The sequence below is a fragment of the Dendrobates tinctorius genome, unplaced genomic scaffold (genome assembly GCF_039654945.1).
Source record: "Dendrobates tinctorius isolate UK_male_01 unplaced genomic scaffold, ASM3965494v1 ptg000015l, whole genome shotgun sequence".
Classification (NCBI taxonomy): Eukaryota; Metazoa; Chordata; class Amphibia; order Anura; family Dendrobatidae; genus Dendrobates; species Dendrobates tinctorius.
This window is the reverse complement of record NW_027361683.1, coordinates 51,956,813-51,984,497: the sequence shown is the minus strand read 5'-3', so window position 1 is coordinate 51,984,497 and position 27,685 is coordinate 51,956,813. Positions and strand designations below refer to the sequence as shown.

At 45.1% G+C, this 27,685-nt stretch overlaps 1 protein-coding gene across 10 annotated transcripts in view; it reads left to right on the top strand.

The window, feature by feature from the left end:
* HIVEP3 (HIVEP zinc finger 3) overlaps nt 1-27,685 on the top strand; it is a 432,823-nt gene that overhangs the window by 375,592 nt on the left and 29,546 nt on the right. For all 10 annotated transcript variants that reach the window (XM_073564176.1, XM_073564194.1, XM_073564177.1 and 7 more), the window contains 3 exons: nt 19,467-19,642; nt 21,096-21,194; nt 21,697-22,508. In XM_073564176.1, the coding sequence (XP_073420277.1) occupies nt 19,467-19,642; nt 21,096-21,194; nt 21,697-22,508 (1,087 nt within the window). The remainder of the gene's footprint in view (nt 1-19,466; nt 19,643-21,095; nt 21,195-21,696; nt 22,509-27,685) is intronic.

Sequence of the window (27,685 nt, the reverse complement as noted above, 5' to 3'; positions counted from 1 at the left end):
TTTATACACTCCAATACAATATTCACCTGCCCAGGTTTCCAGTGAATTCAAGATGCTGTGTTTTGTGCATCCTGACTTTACTAGGACACCTGACCAGGTGAGTATAGATATAAAAGTTGTATGACCTTCATCATCTCTCCAGTCTGTGTTCAATAATGCAGATTGCAGCGACGGTGGAGATAATACAACTAATATTTATATCACCTGGCCTGATGTTACAAATAGTGATTTTGGGATGCACTAGCATCCTTCACCCTTTATGACACCTGCCCAGGTGAGAATAGATGTGATGCCTTGCACTTAGCTCCATCATCTATTCAGTCTGTGTCCAATATTAAGACAGCCTGGAAGCGTGTTTCCATTAGTTTGAAACCGCTTTCCAGTCTGTCGCTCAGTGCCTTGAGGCCATTATGAAAGACCGAGCTTAAGTGAATGAACTCGGGCATGAGGTTCCTGTCCGAGGCCTTCTGCCGCTGGCGGGAAGAGCCCGAAAATCCAGTGGCAGAGACCTGGGACAGGGAAAGACCTGACATACCAGATTCCTGGTCTCCAGCTGTCTGTGGTGCCGGCCCACAATCTGCTTCTTGGCTAGTGACTGGCTGGGACGGGTCCGAGGCAGCTTGATGAAGGCCCGCTCCAGGACCAGGTTGCAGGGTGCTGCTCCAGGTGCTGTGAAAAGAAAAGAAAAACATTAGTATCATGCATTTACAATAGTCAAAGTGCCAACTCCTGTGGAATAGAAAAACACAGAATACAACACAATACAATACAACAACAAAATACTTACGTTCTGGTGGCAAGGACCGGTCTTAGGAATGACAGCACATGGTGGTATCGGTATTTTGTGCTGGTCCTTGCCGCAGCATCACTGCGAACCTGGCTCTTCTGATGCATGTCCCTGTTGAAGCGCTCCTTGATCAATCGCCAACGGGTTCTGACTTTGTTCACTGTGGAAAAAAGCAAAAAAATTAGACCATGCACTGTAGGCCGGGATTACACAACTGTGTGTGATGCGACAAACTTGCAGGAGTTACTCGCATCACACACAGTTGTGTGATCCCGGCAAAGGTCACTGACGCATCACACACCATTGAAATACTTACAAAAATCCTTGCGGACCCTTGGAGCGGCTTTGTCCCAGCCATCCATCAGCACTGCGGCCACCTCATTCCAGAGCCGCCAGATCACCACGTTGTCCAAGTGCAGTGGATCACGGCTGTCCCACAACGGGACTCGCTTCTGGACCAAACGGATGAGGGCGACGTTGTCTAGGGCGAGCTCTTCATCTCATTGTGGAGCCTGGAAAAGAAAGAAAAACATTAATCTTGGAAAGATTTGGAAATGAAAAAGATAGAAAACAGGACAGAAAAGAAGCAAGAATGAAGAGGAAAAACAGGCCATAAAAAAGTATTTGAAGAAACACACAGAGTCCAATAAGTCAGTCTATACTTACACGCCATCTCCCCGCCCACACTTGCAGTGGCTGCTCCTGCTCTTCCTCTGCTGCCGTTGACGTTGAGGTCTGAAAAACAAAAAAAAAATAAATTTGCCACCTGTATATGCGACAGCGAATACTTACCACTCAGTAGGGAAGGAAGGGACTCACTTCACTCTCCACTTGTGCCATTTCACCAGGGGCTGGTTGGTATTACTCTCCAGAAGACATGCTTCAATAAAAAAGAGACATGAGTACATAATAAATTGAGAAAAAAGGACAGACAGACATTAGGTTTTATACTCACATTATTCCACCTGCTGATAGTCTCCAAGGTCCTTCTGTCTTGCAGGCTGTAATACTGCAATACTATGCTATAATTATTATTATTATTATTATTATTTATTGTTATAGCGCCATTTATTCCATGGCGCTTTACATGTAAGGAGGGGTATACATAAAAACAAGTACAATAATCTTAAACAATACAAGTCATAACTGGTACAGGAGGAGAGAGGACCCTGCCCGCGAGGGCTCACAATCTTCAAGGGATGGGTGATAATACAGTAGGCGAGGGTAGAGCTGGTCGTGCAGCGGTTTGGTCGATCGGTGGTTACTGCAGGTTATAGGCTTGTCGGAAGAGGTGGGTCTTCAGGCTCTTTTGAAGGTTTCGATGGTAGGTGAGAGTCTGATATGTTGTGGTAGAGAGTTCCAGAGTAGGGGTGATGCGCGAGAGAAATCTTGTATGCGATTGTGGGAAGAGGAGATAAGAGGGGAGTAGAGAAGGAGATCTTGTGAGGATCGGAGGTTGCGTGCAGGAAAGTACCGGGAGACGAGGTCACAGATGTATGGAGGAGACAAGTTGTGGATGGCTTTGTATGTCATGGTTGGGGTTCTGTAATGGAGTCTCTGGGCAATTGGGAGCCAGTGAAGGGATTGACAGAGGGGAGAAGCTGGGGAATAGCGGGGGGACAGGTGGATTAGTCGGGCAGCAGAGTTTAGAATAGATTGGAGGGGTGCGAGAGTGTTTGAGGGGAGGCCACAGAGCATGAGGTTGCAGTAGTCAAGGCGAGAGATGATGAGGGCATGGACTAGGGTTTTTGCAGATTCTTGGGTGAGGAATGAACGGATGCGTGAAATATTTTTGAGTTGAAGTCGGCATGAAGTGGAAAGGGTTTGGATATGTGGTTTGAAGGAGAGATCAGCGTCAAGGATTACTCCGAGGCAGCGAGCTTGTGGGACTGGGGAGAGTGGGCAGTCATTTACTGTAATTGATAGGTTCGTAGGGGGGGTCACGTGAGATGGGGGAAAGATGATGAATTCTGTTTTGTCCATGTTGAGTTTCAGATATCTAGTGGAGAAGAAGGATGAAATAGTGGACAGACATTGAGGGATTATAATGTGTGTATACTCTTTTGCTTGCTTCCCTGACCATTACATATGCTATGATCAGACTATGTTACACAGAACATAGCAGGGACACCGCAAAACTCTGCACAGAATCTTTTCTTTTTTAACACATCCAAATGTGGAACTAATTTTAGTTCCAAGATATATTGATTAAAATGTACTTTTTCCTGAGACAGTACCTTTAATAGTGTCAGCTATGCAGTCCCCAAATAGTTATGTAACCCCCTGACTCCACATGTATCACCCATAAAAACCTTTTATATTTCTCCCGCAATGTATGCTAATAGGGTCTGATGGGCGTGTCTTCGGTTCACTCACTCCAGCCCTCGCCTTGTCTGCTGTACACAGTCCTTGACGTAAATAACGCAAATCGCTGTGAGATATCATCTCTGCGCAGTCAAATGGTTTCTCACGTGTGCACAGTATGCTTTGCCCATATATGATGCTCCAGTGTAGAATGCTCCATTGTATGATGGGCCCCATATAATATTTCATATATAATGTGCCCTATATATGATGCTCCAGTGTATGATGGACCTCATATAATGCTCCCTATATAATGGGCCCCATACATGATGTTCCATATATAATGGACCCCATGTATGATGTTCCTGTTTATGATGGACCCCATATAATTCTCCACATATAATGGGCCCCAATATGTTGGTCCCCATACACTGTGTTACAAATTATTATGCAAATTGGATTTAAGTGTCATAAAGATGTAATTTTTTGTTTATCAAATAAACTCATATATGGTATTGTGTATCAGGGCTCTTTTGATCACTGAAATCACTATCAAATGCCTGTGATAATTAGTTTACCAGGTGAGCTCAATTAAAGGAAAGCTACTTAAGAATGATGTTCCACATTATTAAGCAGGGCACAGGTTTCAAGGAATTTAGGAAATAAAAAGGATCTCTCTGCTGCTGAAAAGCATCAAATAGTGCAATGCCTTGGTCAAGAGATGAAAACGTTAGATATTTCCCAAAAACGTAAACGTGATCATCGTACTGTTAAGAGATTTGTGGTTGATTCTGAGCACAGACATGTTTGTGTTGATAAAGACAGAATGAGGAAGGTTTCTGCCAAGCAAGTTCATTGGATCAAGAGAGTGGCTGCTAAAAAGCCATTACAAACCAGCAAACAGATATTTAAAGCTGCTGGTGCCTCTGGAGTCCCTCAAGCCTCAAGGTGTAGGATCCATCAAAGGCTTGCTGTGGTGCATAAATCTACTATTCGGCCACCCCTAAACAGTGTTCACAAGCAGAAATGGTTGCAGTGGGCCCAGACATACATGAAGACTAATTTTCAAACAGTCTTGTTTACTGATGAGTGTCGAGCAACCCTGGATGGTCCAGATGGATGGAGTAGTGGATGGTTGGTGGATGGCCACCATGTCCCAACAAGGCTGCGACGTCAGCAAGGAGGTGGAGGAGTCATGTTTTGGGCCGGAATCATGGGGAAACAGCTGGTAGGGCCCTTTAAGGTTCCTGAAGGTGTGAAAATGACCTCTTCAAAGTATATAGAGTTTCTGACTGACAGCTGTCTTCCATGGTATAAAAAGCAGAAATGTGCCTTCAGGAGCAAAATCATTTTCATGCATGAGAATGCACCATCTCATGCTGCAAAGAATACCTCTGAGTCATTGACTGCTATGGGCATAAAAGGAGATAAACTCATGGTGTGGCCACCATCTTCTCCTGACCTCAACCCTATAGAGAACCTTTGGAGTATCATCAAGCAAAAGATCTATGAGGGTGGGAGGCAGTTCACATCAAAACAGCAGTTCTGGGAGGCTATTCTGACTTCATGCAAAGAAATACAAGCAGAAACTCTCCAAAAACTCACAATTTCAATGGATGCAAGAATTGTGAAGGTGATATCAAAGAAGGGTTCCTATGTTAACAAGTAACTTGGCCTGTTAAGCTATTTAACTCCAAAATATCCTTTTTGTTCAGTGAATGTGACCTCCTAATGCTGCAAATTCCACAAATGAGTATTTTCAGTTCTTTAAAACATATCAAATGTTTAAAAATTCTACTGTGCCTAATAATTTGGAACAGTGCAATTTGAGTTTTTATTCATTTTGGAGATTATACTGTTATTATTGGGAGGTTTCTTCAATAAAATTTGATGTATACTCTAACCGGTGATGACTTTTATTAGACTGACTGTCATTTGTACCGACTATTTAGGAAAATCAGAGAAAAATATCATTTGCATAATAATTTGGAACACAGTGTATATTGCTCCAAGCAAAAAAAAATAAAAATAAAAAATGAAATACTCACCTCTCCTCCAGATTCCTCAGCGTCAGCATGTTCTGGCTCTCTGCAGTGTGACTGTTCAGGCAGAGGGCGCACACTAGTCACATCATCACGCCCTCTGACCTGAAACGTCAGTCAGGAAACACGGAAGACGCTGCAGCGATGGAACGGGGAGAGGTGAGTACTGCAAGTACCGGGGCCCTAAGTGAATGGGGGGGCACAAGCAGGCGCCGGCACCAGACACCAAAGCTCACTGTTGTCCCCAACATCGAGTGGGCCCCCCACCTGCTCAGTGCCACGGCACTTGCCCGAATACGCCAGGTGCTGACGCCGGCCCTAGACTGAACACAGATCACCATGAGAATCTGCCTCCATAGCTTATTTTAAATGAAAGGGGGCATTACCAGTGTGAGACATGTAATGACTGACAGTTCTAATCATACTCAGCAGAACTGATCTTTATCTCTGTACAAATTTACAGCTTTAGTTGTTCTCTCACAGTGCTGTCAGATTTGCTGCAGAGCTGCTCATGATTTCAACATAGTCCATATTTAGACATCAGTTTTTTCCACATAGGATAAAGACATTGGATAAAAACAGACCAAGTTTCTTCAGAGCTTTTCATTAGATTTTCATCAGCCTATCATCCCTGAGAGCTCATCCATACATCTTTTTTTTTTTGCATACGAGTGCTAGCTGTTTTTTTTTTACAGATACCTCTATCAAGGCATGAGTGCTATGGTGCCATTCTAATGTTTGTGATATTTCTCCGTCCGAGTGGTCGGTGAAAAATCGCAGAGACTTATCTGATATTGATCTAAGTGTCTGATCAAAATCAGCAATACGAATCTATGGGTCCAAGAAAAAATAGGACAGCAGTTGCTTGGCACAGCTCCGCAGTTAAGCTGACAGTAGAAAAGGAGAGGTATAGCAGCAAATGTGTTTTGTAAGTTCAAGCTCCGCAGTATTGCTAGTTGTAACCACACGCAACTCTGCAGTGAGATCAGTAGACCACACTGTCTGTTATTTCATGTCTCACACTAGTATCACCTCCTTTAATTTAAAAAGCTGACTCTAAGGGAGACCTTTGTCCGACTCATAGATAATAACAGCTCATTTACATTTATTTCGAGTATTTGCTTCAGTAAAACAGAGAAAAACAGTGGCAGATATGTTTTTTTTGGGGGGAGGGAATGGTTCAGAGTTCTTAGATGTAGAATGCAGCAGAGCCCAGAAGGCTGACCCCATCCACACCAAGCTCTGTTGTCTATAGAGCTGCTTATCGCAATAGAGGGTAGTGTTTGATTTGCAAACACAGGCTGCTGTGCCCAGCTACTATAGTCTGGATAATGATAATCCTAATGTGGTAAGTCCTTCAGTATAAATAAACAACAGAACTCAGCCTGACATATGGCACATCATTGAATCCTGTGTTTTAACTCCTACCTCATGCTGTCATCAGATTATATAGTAAAAACCTGCGGATAGATACCCTTTCAAGAAATTGATCATGTAGTTCAGCAGAGCCAAAAGAGCCTGTTATTTTGTATCTCAAATGGATCTCTATTAAATACCAATTTACACACAGAGTGTACTAGTATTTAACATAAATTCACCCAGTATTGATGCGATTGAAACCCTATTCACCTGCAGTTAGCCAATGGCAGCGTAATTTTCAAGCTTTTGCTATGAGCTGCTGGGGGTGGGGTTTTGGCACACTCTGCAGCCAGCCAGTATCAATCAGTATCAGTTATCATTATCAGTATCATTCTACCCCCAGTGAGAACCACTTAACAGTGCCATTGGCTTTTAAGTGGCATGCTGGCTCCAACTAGGGATGAGCGAGTACTGAAGTATTCGGACTCGCTATACTCGTACCGAGTATACCCTAATACTAAGGTATTCGGTACGAATAGCGAGTCCAATGAAAGTCCACGGAAAATGCGAGTAATTGTCTGCTGAAACCTACAAAGCGTTCTGGGGGCTGAGGAAAAGGCTAAAAAATGTGTAAATGTTAAAAAATGTATGCTGTAAACAAATGTATATAACATGGGGGCACCTGGTCAGGGGCTGCATGATTGTTTTTACACCACTGCATCACTAGAATGTACAAACACTATTTGAAGTCCTGTGGTTTTTTGCCGGAAGAGCGGGACTCGTACGCCACTTACGTAGTGCCAGTGATATATCAGAAGTGCCGTAAGAGCGACTGATGATGGAGGCAATCTTCTGACAGCTAAGTGTGTAAGTGGTGTAAGGAGAGCAATCTGCCCTAGGGGCTGTGTTATGGTTAACGCAGGAAGAAGCCACCCATCATCTCTATGCAGCTTGGATACCCATTAATTAAACGGTACAGAAGCGTCAGGAAGGATGCAGGTATGGTCACTTAGTCGTTGACCATCTTGTTCAACTTCTCCCTCCTTGATATTGCTACTGTTCTAGCTTGTCCTTGATGATGAGCCGGTTTATTGACGATAGCCCAGTTTGTGGACATTTTACCACCCCCTCTTTTGAACCTGCTTGGTGTATCTCTCCCCATTAATGCATGCTGTTGCACAGAGCTGGTATCTCTGCTAGCAGTGGTGTCTGAGGGTGCTGTTGCCATCAAATGATCGACAACGGCCTTCTTGAAGGATTCCATTGTGAAACCCCTTGGTGACTGCAACAGTAGCAAAGGAAATTTGTCCTTGTACCGTGGGCCTAAAAAGGTGGCCAACCAGTATAGGTTGCTATTGAAAATGTGGATTACGCGAGGGTCTTGGCACAGATAGTCAGATATGAAGTGTGCCATGAGTGCCAAGCTGCAAAGAGGCAAATGTTCTGTGACCCCTGAAGGAGGAACAATACCCATCCTCTTCTCACACTGACTCTCCTCCTCCTCCTCTTCAGCCCACCCATGCTGGACAGACATGAAGCTGGGGTTGGGATTCCCGTCTGTAGCATGAGGTGTCCCCACGGTACCACTGAAAAAGAAGTCCTCTCCTTCCTCATTTTCATCATCATCTTCATCCTCCAATGTTACCTGATGATATTGGCTGGGCTGGGTAGGATCACCCATTGTGAAATCTTGCTCCATAGCCAGCTGCTGGGCATGCAAAGATTCCATTTTTTGATTCTGCAGCAATTTTTTTCAGCAGACATAGCATAGGAATGGTTACGCTGATAATAGCCTGATCACCGCTCACAAGCTTGGTGCAGTACTCAAAGTTATCAAGCACCTCACAAATATCAGCGATCCACACCCACTCGACAGTTATGTGTCTTGGCTGAGTCTCAGTGTGACGGGCATGTTTAAGCTGGTATTCAGAAAGTGCCCTCTGCTGCTCACTTACCCTTGCCAACATATGATATGTTGAGTTCCACCGTGTTGGCATGTCGCAAATGAGTCTGTGGTTTGGCAAATTAAATTGCTTTTGAAGCGCTGCAAGACCGGCAACAGCGGTTGAGGAGTGGTGGAAATGGGCACAAATACGGCGCACCTTCTCAAGTAGGTACGGCAAGTCAGGGTATGTTTTTGTAAATTTCCGCACCACTAGGTTCAGCACGTGAGCCATGCATGGCACGTGTACCAGCTTCCCAAGCTTTAAAGCCACCACCAGGTTACGCCCAATGTCGCAGACAACCAGACCAGATTGGAGTTGCAGTAGGGAGAGCAACTGATCGGTTTGTTGTTTTATTCCTTGCCACAGCTCTGCTGCAGTGTGTGGTGTTTCACCTAGGCAGATCAGCTTCAGCAGAGCGTTTTGCCGCTTTGCCTATGCGCTGCTGCACAGCTCCCAACTTGGGAGTGATGTGGAGGGTAATTCAGCATAGGATGACGATGCGGAGGAGGAGGAGGGGAGACTGGACGTATATGATGAGGTGGAAACCCTGATTGAGGTTGGGCCCGCCATTCGTGGTGTGGGTAGGATATCACCATAATCCGTCCCTTCCTCAGTCCTCAATCTACTAAAACTCTTGTACATGCCCTCATCATCTTCCGCCTTGACTACTGCAACACTCTCCTCTGTGGCCTCCCTGCTAACTCTCTTGCACCACTCCAGTCTGTCCTCAATTCTGCTGCCCGACTAATCCACCTCTCTCCTCGCTACTCCCCTGTCTCCCCCCTCTGCAAATCATTCCATTGGCTCCCAATTCCCCAACGAATCCAGTTCAAACTACTAACACTGACCTACAAAGCCATCCACAACCTTTCTCCTCCCTATATCTCTGAACTAATCTCCCAATATCTTCCCTCACGTAATCTTTGATCCTCCCAAGACCTCCTACTCTCCTCCACACTTATTCGTCCCTCACACAACCGCCTCCAATATTTCTCCCGAATATCCCCTATCCTCTGGAATGCCATGCCTCAACACGTCCGATTATCCACCACCCTCGGATCCTTCAAACGGAACCTGAAAACCCATCTTTTCAGGAAAGCTTACAGCCTGCAATGACCATTCTGCCGCCTCACCACTGCCTGAGCTGCTGCCTCATCACCACCAGAGCTGCTGCACCCCCGACCGTCTGTCTCTTCCCCACTATCCTGTAGAATTTAAGTCCGCAAGGACAGGGTCCCCTCCCCTCTGTACCAGTCTGTGATTGTAAATTTGTTTACTGTTAAAGATATCTATAACTTTGTATGTAACCCCCCTTCTCATGTACAGCACCATGGAATTAATGGCGCTATATAAATAAATAATAATAAGTAATATGTGTTGATGGTCCAGTTTGAGACTTTGTCCCACCCTCCACCAGGTTGAGCCAGTGTGCCGTGACAGAGATATATCGTTCCTGGCCACAAGTACTTGTCCACATGTCTGTTGTAAGATGGACCTTCCCGGTTACGACGTTGGTGAGAGCACGCTTTAGATTGTTTAAGACGTGCTGTTTAACGTGGGAAAGGCACACCGGGAAAAATAGTGCCGGCTGGGAATCGAGTATCGTGGGGCAGCCACAGCCAAAAGATCATGGAAAGACTGGGTCCCCACAAGCCTAAACGGCAACATCTCCATGGCTAGCAACTTGGCAATGTGCGCGGTCAGCATTTGTTCTTGTGGGTGTGTGGCTTGGTATTTACGCTTCCTTTCATACATCTGGGGCACAGACAATTGGACGCTTTCCTGGGACAAACAAGTGGATGAGCTTGTTGTGGCCTGTGTCTGTGCAACCGCAGCTTGTGAGCAAGAGGTATGATGATCACCTGCTTCCTGCCCAGCAGATTGGAAAGGACGTATCACAGGCGACATGGCAGTGGTTTGACCCGCAGTCGCAGACACTGATTTGGTACCCTGTTGTTCAGCCCACCGACTAGGGTGCTTGGCTGCCATGTGTTTCCGCATACTGGTGGTGCTTTGGTTGCCTTTGCCCTGGCCTCTGCTCAGCTTCCTATGGCAGATGTTACAGATGACAACACTTGGTTCAGAAGGACTATCCGAAAAAAATTTCCAGACAGCGGCTGAACGCACCCTTGCCTTGACTTGGGGCACAGAGGGATTGCTCTTGGCAACACTTGACACAGTTCGCACTCTGCTCAAACCAGTAGCCCTTGGTGCCTTTGTTGGTGCTACGTATCCACCTTCATCCTCTGTGCTGCTTTCCTGGCTATGTGTGCCAGCGACCCAGGTCGGATCGGTGGTCTCATCATCGCCCACCTCGTCGTCCATGTCATCCTCCTTCCATGTTGATATTGGCGACTGGCCGGATGGCAGCTCTGTGTCATCGCCATCAGCCTACACCTCTACTGTCAGGATCCTGTCAGCGCCGGCGTGCAGCCTCCGCTGAGCAGAGACTCACCCGCACTGTAGGGGGCCCGGGGTCAGGTACAGCCGGAAAGTACAGATACAAAGGACCTGTAGACGCTGAGTTTAGCAAGCAGTCACAGGACCTACGGTCATGTGACTGCAAGGGGGCGGGGCTTAGCATCCTGCTTTCAGAGATGGCAGGACACTATACAGAAATACTCAGAGTCAGGCAAAACGGAGGTCATACACAGAGATATCAGTAAAGTACCAGGGATGAGACAGAACGGATAGTCAGGGCCAAGCAGAAGTCAAAACCAAACAGACATAGAAGGTACCAAGCAGAATCCAAAGCAATATCCAGAGAACAGGCCGAGTCGTACACAGAGAATCAAGCAACCAGAACACAGCACAAACACACTCAGGGTCACCACACAATGCCAAGGGCGAAAGTATAACTGACGGGGGATGGGAGCTTCCTGAGGCTATAAGACGCTTTCCCAGAACCAATGAGAGGCCACCATAATAGGTCCCAGGTGTGCAGGTAAGAGTCTGCACTGAGATCAAAACATTAACCCCAGAAGTGCCGGTCACCCAGCACCGGTGTCATGACAGTACCGCCCTCTCTACGGGGGGCCTCTGGACCCCCAGGCTTGCCCGACTACCTAACATGGAAAGCCCGAACCAGGCGATCCGCATGCATCAACCGGGCCGGCATCCATGACCTGTCCTCCGGCCCATACCCCTTCCAATGAACTAGGTACCAACTGGGGCCCAACTTGGCTGACGGAATCTTTAACTTAATGTTTCACGTGGAGAGCCAAACTTTCTCTCCAAACTGAAACATGGGACCAGGTGTTCGTTTCCTGTCCGCGAAAAACGTATACCTGCCTTGAGACCTAGATATACGCCGCTGGACTTCTGCCCATGTATCTTTTAACCGCTGAACAGAGTCCTCAGCCCCGGGATGCCCCGAATCCAGATGAGAAAACTCACCAAAATGAGGACTGAACCCATAGTTGATCAAGAAAGGGGATTGACTCACCCGACTATTGAAGGCAAATTCAGCCAACGGCAGTATATCACACCAGTCATTCTGTCTAGCAGAAGTCAGACATCTGAGGATCTGTTCCAGAGACTGATTAGTGCCTTCCGTCTGACCATTACTCTCAGGATGGTATGCGGACGAAAAGGACAGAGATATCCCTAATTTTTTGCAGAAAGCACGCCAAAACTTAGCCACAAACTGCACACCACGATCAGACACCACATTCAGGGGTACCCCATGCAAGCAGACCACATGCTGCACAAACAATCTGGATAAGGTCTCAGGTGAAGGTAATGCGGACAGGGGAACAAAATGAGCCTGCTTTGAAAATCTGTCCACCACTACCCATACCACCGTATTACCCCTGGAAGAGGGAAGATTGGTAATAAAATCCATGGACAGGTGGGTCCATGGTCTCTCAGGAACTTCCAAGGGCATCAGCTCCCCCGCCGGTCGGCTATGGGAGCTTTTAGAACGAGCGCAGACTCCACAACCAGAAATGAATTTCTTTATATCAGAACCAAGGGTAGGCCACCAGAAGATCCTAGCCACCACCAGTCGCGTGGCTGATATACCAGGGTGAGCACACAACTTGGATTCGTGGAACTCTTGCAAGAGTTTAAGGCGAAGTTGCTCTGGGACAAACAACTTGCCCCCTGGCTTGGCCGCAGGAGCCAGCGACTGGGCCCCCTCAATTTCCGGTTCCAATTCAGACAAGATCCCTGCTAACACCACCCCAGGGTGCAGAATGGAGGATGGTGGCTCAGGGGCAGACACAGGGTGAAAAATACGAGATAAGGCGTCAGCCTTGACATTCTTTGACCCTGGACGGAATGTAATAGTAAACTGGAAACGAGAAAAAAAAGTGACAAACGGGCCTGTCTGGGCGTTAATCTTTCAGCAGACTCATTGTATGACGAATTTTTGTGATCAGTGATCACAGTAACCGGGTGACTGGCCCCCTCTAAAAAGTGCCTCCACTCCTCAAACGCTAACTTGACCGCAAGAAGCTCTCTATTGCCTACATCATAATTTCTTTCAGCAGCAGAGAACTTCCTGGAAAAGAAAGCACATGGTCTGAGGTTGGTTAGAGTGGCAGGCCCTTGGGACAACACTGCCCCACCCCCACCTCGGAGACATCCACCTCTACCACAAATGGTTTGGACGGATCTGGCTGTACCAACACAGAAGCAGGCATAAAACATTTTTTCAGCGTCACAAAGGCCTCTTTTGCGAGCGAGGACCAATTTCTCACATCCGCACCTTTGCATGTTAGATCCGTGAGAGGTTTGACCACCTGCGAAAACCCCCGGATAAATTTGCGGTAATAATTGGCGAACCCCAAGAAGCGCTGAAGACCCTTAAGATCTCGGGGTTGCACCCAATCCGCAATGGCCTGCAGCTTCTTGGGGTCCATGCGAAAACACTCACAGGATACAATTAATCCCAAAAAAGACAATTCTTGCACACAAAATACACTTTTCTCCAATTTGGCATACATATGATTTTCTCTCAGTCTTTGGAGAACAGTTCGTACAGTACCAGATGAGAATGCCTGTCGGAGGAGTATATCAAAATATCATCTAAGTAGATAACGACAAAACGACCAATGAGATCCGAGAATACCACGTTGATGAAATTCTGAAATATGGCGGGGGCATTGGTAAGACCAAACGACATGACTAAATTTTCAAATAGTCCCTCGGACGTGAGGAACGCAGTTTTCCATTCATCCCCCTCTCGGACCCTTATCAAATTATATGCCCCCCGAAGATCCAGTTTAGAAAGCCACTTTGCCCCTGATAGTTGGTTACACAAGTCGGGAATCAACGGAAGGGGGTACGTATTCCGTACAGTAATCTGATTAAGCTCCCGAAAATCGAGACAGGGACGTAACCCGCCATCTTTTTTCTTTACAAAAAATAAACCTGCCACCACAGGTGAGACTGAAGGACGTATGTGTCCCTTGCGCAGACTTTCAGCAATGTACTCCTTCATATCCAAGCGCTCAGGGCCGGATAACTTAAACAGACAGGTTTTAGGTAATTTAGCCCCCGGGACCAGCAAAGGGTCTATGTGGCGGTAACGTCTCGGCCTCTTATGAATGAGTCACCGGAGGAGGAAAAAATAAAAATGCAAGCTAAGTCCAGAAAACCGGAGAGGTTGGTAGCTAGCGGATTGCAGACCCCTGATCCTATTCACAACAACTGACAGTAGCCGTGAAGCGTTCCTACGGTGGTCCTAGACGCCTCTTCACAGCCGGAGAACTAAATAAGCCTAAAGAAAGAAAGGGGAAAGCTAAACTGCCCCAGAGCAGACCCCAAAGCAATAGACAGCCCCCAACATGTATGTCGGTGAAAACAGATGAAAACACAAACACAGACAGAAAGACAGGCAGAGCAAGTGATGTGGCCCAACTAACTAGGTAGGAAAGGACAGAAAAGATGCTGGCTGCAATCCGCAAAAACCCTACCAAAAATGTCCCAACACGTCTGATAGGAAAAACAGCCCTGAAGTCACTAGACTTCAAAATCCCTATATCAGCACTCCGATATATTCTGAAGACAGAGCAAAAGAGATTTAACCGATCAGGGACAAATATGGAAAATCAGCAGAGCCCCAGCCGGGGCTGGCAGAACACAAAACTAAGCAAATCAGACAAAATCTCATGGAACAATAACAGAGCAAAACTTAGCTTTAGAAGAAAGGAACTGAACTGAAGGCCAGAGCTCAGAGCAGAGATATCACCAGCAACCCTACAGGGCGTCGGCTGCCTTATATCCACTCAGATTACGGATGTCCAATCGCAATCCACCTGTTCAGGTGACAGGTTTCTCCCATCCAAATCAGTTTCACCACCTCCTTTCACCAGCAGAGGGAGTTCATTGGACATCAAAGGTGAATGAGAAAATGAGCTCACAACAGGCCTCGCTTTCAGAGAATACATCTTCGAAGTCCTTCAGGCATTCCGGAATACCTTCCAGCTCGACAGATGATACAGACACAGATTTAACAGGTTCAACCAGCAGTGCGGATTTATCACATAACTTAAAATCATTAAACCCCCATTGAACAATCTCCCCCATTTTCCAGTTAATAACTGGGTTATGGCGTTGTAACCAGGGCATGCCCAACACCAACCCTGCAGGTAGATTGTCCAGAACAAAACAACTAAGGTTTTCCACATGAGTAGCGCCCACTCTGAGCGAAAACAAGTCAGACATGAGGAGAATTCCCTCCTTAGTGAGGGGAGAGGAGTCAATGGCCACCACCTTGATCGGAACCTTGAGCCTAACTGTCCCTATCTTGCAGTGTGTGACCAATTGGGAGTCAGTGAGATTAATCGATGATCCGCAGTCCACGAAGGCTGTAGAGGGAAAAGAACTACCATCCACAAACAGTTCCACATGAAGTAACACTTTAGAAAACGAGGAAAAGGGTACCTGAGGGTCTGAGTAGTCTCCCCGTTGACTACCCAGACCTAGTTGTTTCCCGCCGACCGGGTCGAAGACGGGCAATCAGGACACTCCCTTTTCCAATGTCCTCTTTTACCGCAGTAAAAGCATAACTGCTTGTCCTTCCGGTGTTTCCTCTCCGTATCCTTCAGGGAGAGGGTGCCTACATCCGGGAGCTCAGGGGCAGTCTCTTTTCCACTGGGGAACAATGGAGTCTCCACCTACATCTCCCCTCTGGCCCGCTACCTGCGCCAATCGCACTCGGTCAGGCTCATCATAAATGTGCCCGAGGGCCTCAAAGAATGCATTCACAAACAGTCTCTCAGGGGCAGTGGGGGGAAGGGAGAAAGCCCAAGCTTGTGGGGACCCTCTTAGTAAGGACATAATGACCCCTACCTTCTGGTTTTCGTCCCCAGAGGAACGTGGTCTCAAACTAAAAAAAAGTTTGCACCCCTCCATGAAGACCCTGAACGCCTTTTTGTTCCCAGAAAAAGTCAGGCAGATTAACAGGTGGTTCCGGGGACACCAGAACAGCATCCCTTGCCCCAGCCCCCGGAGACCCAGCAGATAAAGCCCCTCGCACTGTCTCAGAAACCTGCTGCCGAGAACGAGCCAGAGCTTGCTGCTCCAGAGATAAACCCTGAAACATCGGAGTCAGACTTTTGATCTGGTCAGCCAGAGACTGTATGGGATCCATAACTCTCTGCACAAAAAAACCCCAAAAACTTAATGGTCAGTTATAATGTCAGGATCCTGTTAGCGCCGGCGTGCAGCCTCCACTGAGCAGGGACTCACCCGCACTGTAGGGGGCCTGGGGTCAGGTACAGCCAGAAAGTACAGATACACAGGACCTGTGGATGCTGAGTTTAGCAAGCAGTCACAGGACCTACGGTCATGTGACTGCAAGGGGGCGGAGCTTAGCATCCTGCTTTCAGAGATGGCAGGACACTATACAGAAATACTCAGAGTCAGGCAAAACGGAGGTCATACACAGAGATATCAGTAAAGTACCAGGGATGAGACAGAACGGATAGTCAGGGCCAAGCAGAAGTCAAAACCAAACTGACATAGAAGGTACCAAGCAGAATCCAAAGCAATATCCAGAGAACAGGCCGAGTCGTACACAGAGAATCAAGTAACCAGAACACAGCACAAACACACTCAGGGGTAACCACACAATGCCAAGGGCGAAAGTATAACTGACGGGGGATGGGAGCTTCCTGAGGCTAGAAGAAGCTTTCTTAGAACCAATGAGAGGCCACCATAATAGGTCCCAGGTGTGCAGGTAAGAGTCTGCATTGAGATCAAAACATTAACCCCAGATGTGCCGGTCACCCAGCACTGGTATCATGACATCTTCACCCGGTATATCACATGGATGAAAGTGGCTTTCTTCTGGATGTGGGGTTTTAAATATTTGGCCATCTTCAACAGACGATACCCCCTCATGTTCCTCTTCAATGTCGCGCGGTGAGAGGCCAGAGACAATGCAAGGATATGGATCAAACAGATCCTTGGAGTGACTAAGGTTGGGGTCAAATGTTTCCTGTGACTCCTGACCGGGTGATGAACTAGGAACAGGTTGAGAATAGGATGACCCAGCGTTATCTGTATGGACAGTAGACTGTTTTGTCATGGACGATAGGGTGCTGCTAGAACATTTCGTTGAGGCCTTATCAGCCATCCAAGACAGTATCTGCTCTTGTTCTTCTGGCTTCCAGGCCCGTTTATGTTCCAGACCGGGAAATTTCGCCAGGAACCTAGATGCATCAACCTTCTTCGATCTCCCAGACTCTGTGCCTTGTTGGGCAACAACGACCCCACGTCCTTGTCCCTTCACAACAGCCTTTTTAGGAATTTTGGATTTTTCTGCCATAGTTGCAGATGTTAAGATGCAGATATTGGGGAACAAGGAGCAGTTAGTGCTTTCTTTAAGGTAGCACTACAACCTAGTACTGTTTTGTGTTTTACAAACAGCACTGCAGCAGCAGAAAAAAATTGCCCTGAGGTTTAAGGTGAGATTACGCACCCCAGTACCACACAAGACAGCTGTGCTACCACTAAAAAATTGCCCTGAAGTTTAAGGCAAGAATATGCAGCCCAGACACCACACAAGACAGCGGTGCTGGCTGCATGTCAGTTGTGCAGTACCGTGCGTGCATACTATTCGCTGTGAACACAGCACCGCAACAGCACAAAAAAACTGCTTGAGGTTTAAGGCAAGAATACGCAGCCCAGACATCACACAAGACAGCAGTGCTGGCTGCGTGTCAGTTGTGCAGTACTGTGCATGTGTACTATTCACTGTGATTATGTCAACACAGCACCGCAACAGCACAAAAAATTGCCCTGAGGTTTAAGGCAAGAATACGCAGCCCAGACATCACGCAAGACAGCAGTGCTGGCTGCGTGTCAATTGTGCAGTACCGTGCGTGCGTACTATTCGCTGTGAACACAGCACCGCAACAGCACAAAAAAACTGCCCTGCAGGGTAAATGTGACCCCAAAAAGAGCTGGGAAAACAGTCACTACTCAGTCCCTGACCTTATACTTTCAGTTCTGAAAAGAGCTTTTGGGTTTCACAGAGGATTTCTGGCTGATTTGAACCAAAAAACACAACTCTCCCTAGCAGCTGCTCACACTCTCCCTACACTAGCTGTGTTCTGCATGCAATGTGCAGAAAATGGCGGTGGCAGGACTTAGTGCCAGGCTATGATGACTCATAGGACGCTGAGCGGCCAGCCAATCATAGCAATGCCGCCCACAAACAAGAAGGGTGCAGCATTACTGTGATTGGCAACTGCTGGGCGGGAGAATCGAATAGAGAGGCGAGTAGTGAAATACTCGCTATTTTCCGAGTACAGCGAGTACCGCATTACAAGTAGACAAGTTACTTGCTTAAAAAATTGAGTTAACTATCTTTTAAAGATCCTTGAGCTTCTCTGATACTGCCATTGTTTTTTCTGTTTGTCCTCTGTCACTCCATTGAATATATAGACACACTTGTTACTTTTTGAATGCTATATGTGAAATCTCTGCTTTGCAGTTCAACTGAGCATGTATTCACAATCATCTCTTGCGGCGTGTGCTTTAACTCCTCCCACACAGACGCTGCCAATTACATCTCGGCAACCTGTAATTGGAGGTGTCTAAGAGGCAGTAGTGAAAGTGCATGTCCCCGAGAAGACGTACATGTACGTCATCGGCGTTTCCCTGCCTCTTTGATGCAGGCTCATACGCTTCTTTCTTCGCACTTTATTGCTTTGATTGGTTGTCATGACAGCCAGGGGTCTGCTGAAGATCCCTGTGCCTGTCATAATGATCCTCCTATGAACGCCTGCCCGCTGGTGTGGGTAGCACAAGCGATCAGATCATCGCAGCTTCAAGTTTAATTGACAAAAATAGAATATACATATATTTGGCATTCATAAATGTTCGGTCTGCCAAAATATGAAATAAATTAATCCGAATGCTAAACAGTGTAAGGAAAAAAAACATAAAACTCCAGAATTGGGGGGTTTTGGTTGCCATAAAATGCAGTAAGAGGCAATCAAAACGTCATAACAACCCCAAAATGGTATTAGCAAAAATGTTTGCCCAGGGTGCAAAAAAATAAGCCCTCACACAGCCCCAGATTCTGAAAAATTATAATGTTACGCGTCTCGGAAATTGGTGACAAATGCAAATTTTTTATTACAAATTTTAGAATTTTTTTTCACCACTTAAAAGAAAAACTATATGTTTGGTATCTGCATACTCATACTCACCTGGGGAATCATATCGCCAGGTCAGTTTTACCAGTTATTAAACATGGTTAATAAAAAAGAACATAATGTGGAAATGCATTTTTTTTGCAATTTCACCACACTTGGAACTTTCTCCCCATTTTCCAGTATACTATGTCGCAAAATGAATGGTGTCAAGAGTACATTTCGTACTGCAAAAAACAAGCCCTCATACGGGTATATGACAGGAAAAATACAAAAGTTATGGCCCTTGGTACAAGAGAAGGAAACCACAAAAACGGAAAATGGCCCTGGGGTGAAGGGGTTACGAAACTGTAAGTGCCAGATAAGTGACATAATTCATTCTTAATTTTTTTCTAATCTGCTTCTATTTCTCTAGGTACAAATCAAATGAGGAGTATGTTTATGTACGAGGCCGTGGCCGGGGAAAGTATGTGTGTGAGGAGTGTGGGATTCGTTGCAAGAAGCCAAGCATGTTAAAAAAACATATTCGCACACACACAGATCACCGGCCGTATGTGTGCAAGCACTGCAATTTTGCCTTCAAAACCAAAGGTGACTTTCTTTACTACATTTGCTGAACAATCAATGTCTAGTTTCATACCTTAAAATAAAGGCTTGTTCACTTGGTGCCATTTCGCTACAAAAAAAGCAGTATTTTACAGTACCAGCAAAGTAAATGAGATTCCTGAAATCACATGCACTTGCTGCTTATTTTTTCCTTGCAGATTTGAACCACCAATGCATTGTTTTATCTGCATAATTCCAAAAATGTTTTTTCAGGGTCTTTCAATCAACCAAGTGAATAGGAATTAAAAGAAGGTGAAAAAGCATGAAAAATGCACCCAAAAACGCACATATATTACCCAGCATTTTTTCTGCCAACATGCTGGGTTTTGTTGCAGAAAAATTCTGCAAATACTTAACATATGCACATAGCCTCAGGCTGCGTTCACACGTCGTGGTTTTTTCACGTTTTTGCAGCGGTTTTTAACGTGCGATTTTGCTGCGAAAACGCAAAAAAAAAGCATGACATGCAATCCTATGGGATTCTGCAATGCTGTGCTAATGCTGCGGATTTTCCCACGGCAGAATCACATCGCGGAAAAATATGCAGCATGCTCATTATTTTGCGGAATCGCGGCAATTCTGCCCACATAGGAATGCATTGTTCTGCTTACTTTCCGCATGTGGCTGTGCCCACCATGCGAAAAGTAAGCAGAACATTTGCGGATGGTACCTACGGTCCAGAGGAGAGGAGACTGTCCTCCGGGCTGTGGGTACCATATCCCTGTAAAAAATAGAATAAAAAAAATCGGGTTATATTCACCTTCCGGCGTCCCACGCAGCATCCCCAGGCTTCAGTGATACACGCTGCAGGTCCCGTTCCCAGTAATGCAATGCGATAATGACCTTTGCTGACGTTGCTGTCTCGTGATGCTGTAGCGGTCTCGCGAGACCGCGACGTCATCAAAGGTCATTGCCGCAATGCATCACTGGGAACGGGACCTGCAGGAGCATCGCGGAGGCATGGGAACGCTGTGCGGGACGCCGGAAGGTGAATATAACCCAATTTTTTATTTTTTTTTATTATTTTTAACAGTAGATCTTTTTACTAGATGCTGCATAGGCAGCCTCAATAGTAAAAAGTTGGTCACACTAGTCAAACACTATGTTTGACGAGTGTGACCAACCTGTCAATCAGTTCTCCAAGCGATGCTACAGATCGCTTGGAAAAGCTAGCATTCTGCAAGCTAATTACGCTTGCAAATCGCTAGTTTTTCCGTGGGAAAATCGCGGGAATTTAAAATGCGATTTTCCCGCGGAATGGAATTCTCGCGGTAACTTCCGCGGGAGTTCCGCTACGTGTGAACCCAGCCACTACAGAATTGAGCCATTAGACAAAGCTGTCATCAACTGCTTCTGGTAGAAGTTTTAACCATGGGGAGGAATGCATCAGAAATTACGATAACTGTTCATAATTACGTTTTTTTTTTCTGTTTATCAGGGAATCTAACTAAACACATGAAATCCAAAGCGCACAGCAAAAAGTGCCAGGAGCTGGGTTTATTACCACCGTCTCTTGCGGACCTGGATGCAGAAGAAGGTACTGTGTTTTATTTTAAGTATTAATAAGCATTTGGCACCCTGTCTTCTCTAGAGCATTAGAATAACGGTGTCAACATTGTGAGCTGAGCAGAGAGGGTTATATCGGAGACTCAAAATACTTGTCCTGTTCTGAGGGTCTGTCAACTTAGGAAGTAAAATATGATTCTTCTCCTACATGTCTTAGTGCAGAATAGCAACCTCTTTTAAATCTGCTGAATAAAAAAGAATGAAAAAACTATATATTCCATGCCACACATCGATGTGATGCAATATTCTTATTCTTTAATACTGTACCTTATTATATAATATTGCAGAGTTGTAGAAACTTGTTTTCGGAAGACTAATTCTATAAGACTATGATAAAATCACCAGTATAAATTCTAATCTTCAGTAATATATGATTTTACATTGAAGAATTTGTAATTTGACATCCAGGTTTTTCTGTATAACAATGACCCTATAATTACTTCTAATGTATGTATTATTATACATCTTTGCAGGGACAAGTGATGAGCGTTGGCTAGAGGGTGATGTGGTAGAAGAGCATCAGTTTTCTGACTTGGAAGATACAGATGATGAAGAAGATTCTGATGGAGACTATGAGGAGGATGAAGATGAAGATGAAAGTCAAGAAGAAAAAACTACAGATCTCTCACCAAGTACTGTCACTTCTTATTCACCTAATGAGCCAAGACAAAACCCAGACAGTACAGATACCACGTCTGTTAGTCAATTTTCCTCACCATTACAGACTTCTGAGTCTTCTGGAAAAGATTCCCAAACTCTGATGGTATCTGATCAGACAGTGTCTCAAGAGCTAGTACCCCATAGACAATGGTCCCCTGGCAAAGACTTAGGAAGTAGTCGGACAGGTCCATCCAGAAGACATCTTCTTCAGAAAAGAGAAAGCTCACCAAGATGTTTTTCACCGACGGGCTGTACCTCACCCCGCAGGGGAATGTCACCATGCCAGCGCTTGCCATCAGCCAGAGAAGTATCCCCACTACGATGTGTTTCCCCTCAGCGACTATCCCCACATAGTAGTCTTTCACCGAGGACCTACATGTCCCCAGAGCACGGTTCTTCACCACCGGTCAGACATTTATCCCCCAGCAGTGAAGTCACAAGTCTACATTATGCAGCTTTTAGAGGTGGATTGGCTTCACCAACACAGTACCCATCTCCTGGGAGAGAAGAATCGAATCTTACAAGGACAAATACTCAGACCCACTTAAAAGCTCAGCATGGAGTATTTCCATCTAGAGCTCAACCTCATAGGACTTCTGAACATTTGGATATGTCAGGAACAAAGGTAAGGCAGAAGAAGATTAGAAAGTTAGAACAGTTTATTTTAGTTCTTTTTTTTTTAGTTTAAATGCCAAACACACTGATCTTAACCCCAGAGTGAACATTGATTCATCTTCTACAGTGGTGGCTAAGTTCCTTATTCTTGAAAGTTGCCGTTTTATGCCAACAAGGAATAAGTACAGTTGTGGCCAAAAGTATTGACACCCCTGCAATTCTGTCAGATAATACTCAGTTTCTTCCTGAAAATGATTGCAAACACAAATTCTTTGGTATTATTATCTTCATTTAATTTGTCTTAAATTAAAAAACACAAAAAGAATTGTCCTAAAGCCAAATTGGATATAATTCCACACCAAACATAAAAAAGAGGGTGGACAAAAGTATTGGCACTGTTCAAAAAATCATGTGATGCTTCTCTAATTTGTGTAATTAACAGCACCTGTAACTTACCTGTGGCACCTAACAGGTGTTGGCAATAACTAAATCACACTTGCAGCCAGTTGACATGGATTAAAGTTGAGTCAACCTCTGTCCTGTGTCCTTGTGTGTACCACATTGAGCATGGAGAAAAGAAAGAAGACCAAAGAATGTCTGAGGACTTGAGAAACCAAATTGTGAGGAAGCATGAGCAATCTCAAGGCTACAAGTCCATCTCCAAAGACCTGAATGTTCCTGTGTCTACCGTGCGCAGTGTCATCAAGAAGTTTCTAGCCCATGGCACTGTGGCTAACCTCCCTAGATGTGGACGGAAAAGAAAAATTGACAAGAGATTTCAACGCAAGATTGTGCGGATGTTGGATAAAGAACCTTGACTAACATCCAAACAAGTTCAAGCTGCCCTGCAGTCCGAGGGTACAGCAGTGTCAACCCGTACTATCCGCCGGCATCTGAATGAAAAGGGACTGTATGGTAGGAGACCCAGGAAGACCCCACTTCTTACCCCGAGACACAAAAAAGCCAGGCTGGAGTTTGCCAAAACTGACCTGAAAAAGCCTAAAACGTTTTGGAAGAATGTTCTCTGGTCAGATAAGACAAAAGTAGAGCTTTTTGGGCAAAGGCATCAACATAGAGTTTACAGGAGAAAAAAAGAGGCATTCAAAGAAAAAAACACGGTCCCTACAGTCAAACATGGTGCAGGTTCCCTGATGTTTTGGGGTGGCTTTGCTGCCTCTGGCACTGGACTGCTTGACCGTGTGCATGGCATTATGAAGTCTGGGCTAAGTGACGGCACATGTGAAAAAGACTTGGGTATACTAATAGATCACAGACTGAATATGAGTCAACAGTGTGATGCAGCAGCAAAAAAGGCAAATGCAATTCTAGGATGTATTAACAGAAGCATACAGTCTAGATCACGTTGAAGTCATTATTTCCCTCTACTCCTCTTTGGTCAGACCTCATCTGGAATATTGTGTCCAGTTTTGGTCACCACATTTTAAAAAAGACATCAACAAACTGGAGCAAGTTCAGAAAAGAGCGACCAGAATGGTGACCGGTCTGCAAACCCTGTCTTATGAGGAAAGGTTGCAGGATTTGGGAATGTTTAGTTTGCAAAAGAGAAGACTGACAGGAGACTTAATAGCTGTCTACAAATATCTAAAGGGCTGTCACATTGTAGAGGGATCAACTTTATTCTCATTTGCACAAGGAAAGACTAGAAGCAATGGGATGAAACTGAATGGGAGGAGACACAGATTAGATATTAGAAAAAACTTTTTGACAGAGTGATCAATGAGTGGAACAGGCTGCCACGAGAAGTGGTGAGTTCTCCTTCAATGGAAGTCTTCAAACAGAGGCTGATAAAATGAAAACCTGGCACTCAACTTAATGCTTGGTGAGGCAGTTTATTGTAGTACCAGAAAACGTTTCGGTCGATATAGACCTTCATCAGTTACGTGCTAGTATGTTTGAAAGTAGCTTGAAGGAGGGCGCTTTTTATGTTATTCACTGCTAACGCCAGTAATCAAATGGTCAGAAAGCTGCTGTAACGCAGGATAATCTTAATAGTTGAAAATATCAGCGCAGCCTGTTCCTCCTGGATGTGGTAAAGAGCGCCCTCCTTCAAGCTACTTTCAAACATACTAGCACGTAACTGATGAAGGTCTATATCGACCGAAACGTTTTCTGGTACTACAATAAACTGCCTCACCAAGCATTAAGTTGAGTGCCAGGTTTTCATTTTATCATATATGGTTTGGGAACCTAACTTGGCACCACTACAGTAGTGCACACGGTGTTTTCTACTAAACTTTCAAACAGAGGCTGGACAGACATCTGACTGGGATGATTTAGCGAATCCTGCTTTGAGCAGGGGGTTGGACCAGGAGGTCCCTTCCAACTCTACGATTCTATGATTCTATGAAGACTACCAAAAAATTTTGCAGCATAATGTAGGGCCCAGTGTGAGAAAGCTGGGTCTCCCTCAGAGGTCATGGGTCTTCTAGCAGGACAATGACCCAAAACACACTTCAAAAAGCACTAGAAAATGGTTTGAGAGAAAGCACTGGAGACTTCTAAGGTGGCCAGCAATGAGTCCAGACCTGAATCCCATAGAACACCTGTGGAGAGATCTAAAAATGGCAGTTTGGAGAAGGCACCCTTCAAATATCAGGGACCTGGAGCAGTTTGCCAAAGAAGAATGGTCTAACATTCCAGCAGAGCATTGTAAGAAACTCATTGATGGTTACCGGAAGCGGTTGGTCGCAGTTATTTTGACTAAAGGTTGTGCAACCAAGTATTAGGCTGAGGGTGCCAATACTTTCGTATGGCCCATTTTGGGAGTTTTGTGTGAAATGAGCAATGTTTTGCTTTTTGCTTCATTCTCTTTTGTGTTTTTTCATTTAAGACAAATTAAATGAAGATAATAGTACCAAAATTTGTGTTTGCAATCATTTTCAGGAAGAAACTGAGTATTATCTGACAGAATTGCAGAGGTGCCAACACTTTTGGCCACAACTGTATATAATACCCCACCAAAGGATGAATGATGAGCTGGTGTCAGCTGTATACTATAGCTGACACCCTCTTGCATCAGTAACCATTGGTGGTAGCGCCGATTGTGGTTGTTTAACCCTAAGTAATGGCCTTTGGGTCTGACAGTTACTGTGGCATGTTAGGCCCTGCAGTAAGTGATCAGTGTAAAACTGAGAGGTCTGACTAATTTTTATAAAGAAGTATTGCAGTGTATTAGACAATCAATCAAAGTGAACATGTACCATATTTTAACTATGTAAAAACAGAAAAGTTCATTCAAATTTGTAAAAATAAAAAAATGCAAAAAAAAGCACCCCATAATTTCACAGAACACATAATTGGTATCACTGTGTCTAGCATAACCTGAGTTATAAAACTGTCACGCTATTTCTCGTGTACAGTCAACATTATAAAAAAAAAGCAATAATTTAAATAACACACAAAAAAACATGATACTGACAATCAAAAAATGGAATAAAAAATTATCTAAAAGTCATACATATAAAAATGTGATGTCACTGAAATCGTCAACTCAAAAAGAAACAAGCAGTGATGTCTTTTTCCTCAGGAAGGGCCTCTTCCACAGTTTTGTGCTTGCATAAAAAGACGGAACACTGCTGGATAGATGCTATATGGAATGACTCCATCTACCTCATTATAGTGAATGATTCTGTCAGATGTTCGATATGAATCCTGTTATTTCAGGATTTATATGGAAACACGAGACAAGTGCTATGCATAGGGCACAAGATAAATGTGAACCTAGCCTTAAAAGTGATCAAACATAGTTATGTATCCCAAAAAGGTACCAATAAAAACTTCAACTCTATCCGCAAAAAAAAACAAGACATCTCACCGCATCTGGAGGCACGTTTGCCCCTCTCCTATAGACTGACAAGCTCATTACCTTAGAGAGATCATTCTCCTCAATGCCTAAAGCACCATCGTCCTTTCTGATAGATGCCTATAAGCTCTACACAATCTATATACCACACGTAACTGAAGAAGGTCACATTGACCGAAACGTCTTTTTTCGTGTACTACAATAAACCGCCTTACAAATACCTTTAAGTTGAGTGCTAGGTTCATATTTGTTGCTTTAACGGTTTGGGAACCTAACCTTAGCACCATCTTGAGTTGTGCTCACGGTGTTCTTTCTATATGTGTCATCATTGTGACACGTACCAGCACCTGGGAAGCAGCTGTACTATTAGTGCTGTTCCCCGGCGTCGGGTGCTGAAGACCACTTGCATCATTCTCCCTGCTCATACTGTGATCAGCGCAAAGAGGGGAGAATGATGAGAGTTGTATTCAACTAATAACAGCGAGAGCAGGTGGCGCCTGATAGAACTACTACTCCTTTCAGACAACACCTGCTGCCGTTATAATCAGTGAGAGTAGGCGGCGGCTGATGGGAGTATTCATCAGCTGACACCGGCGCTATATATAAATGAATGAAAAATCTGGCATGGGTTCCCCTGTATTTTTGATAACCAACCAGGCAAAACTGACAGCTGTGGGCTGCAACCCTCAGCTGTCAGCATTAGCAAGGCTGGTTGTCAAGAATAGAGGGGTCCCCATGCATTTTGTTTTAATTATTTAAATAAATAATTTAAAAACAGCGTGGGAACCCCTCTATTATTCATAACCAGCCTTGCTGAAACTGACAGCTGACGGTTGCAGCCTGAAGCTGTCAGTTTTGCCTTGATGGTTAGCAAAAATTAAGGGGAACCCACACCATTTTTTAAATTTATTTATAGTGCAGGCGGCGGCTGATGAATACTTCCATCAGCCGCCGCCTGCTCTCGCTGTTATCAGTTGAATATAACTCTCAACATTCTCCCTTTCTCGTGCTGATCGATGGCAAAGCAGGGGAGAATGATGAGAGCTGTCTTCAGTGCCATGAAACAGCAGAAACAGTACAGCTTCTTCTCAGGCGCCAGTACATGTGGTACTGATGCGGCACAGGGTTGCCACACGTATGCCATAAATATTACACACAAGGACTCTTGTTATGATGAGTCACCGAAGGAGGAAAAAACAAAATACCAGCTAAGTCCAGAAAAACCAGAGAGGTTGGCAGCTATCGGATTGCAGACTCCAGAACCTATCCACAACAACTAGCAGTAGCCGTGGGGGGTTCCTACGGAGCCCTAGACCCCTCGATCACAGCCGGAGAGCTACATAGCCTAAAGACAGAAAGGGGAA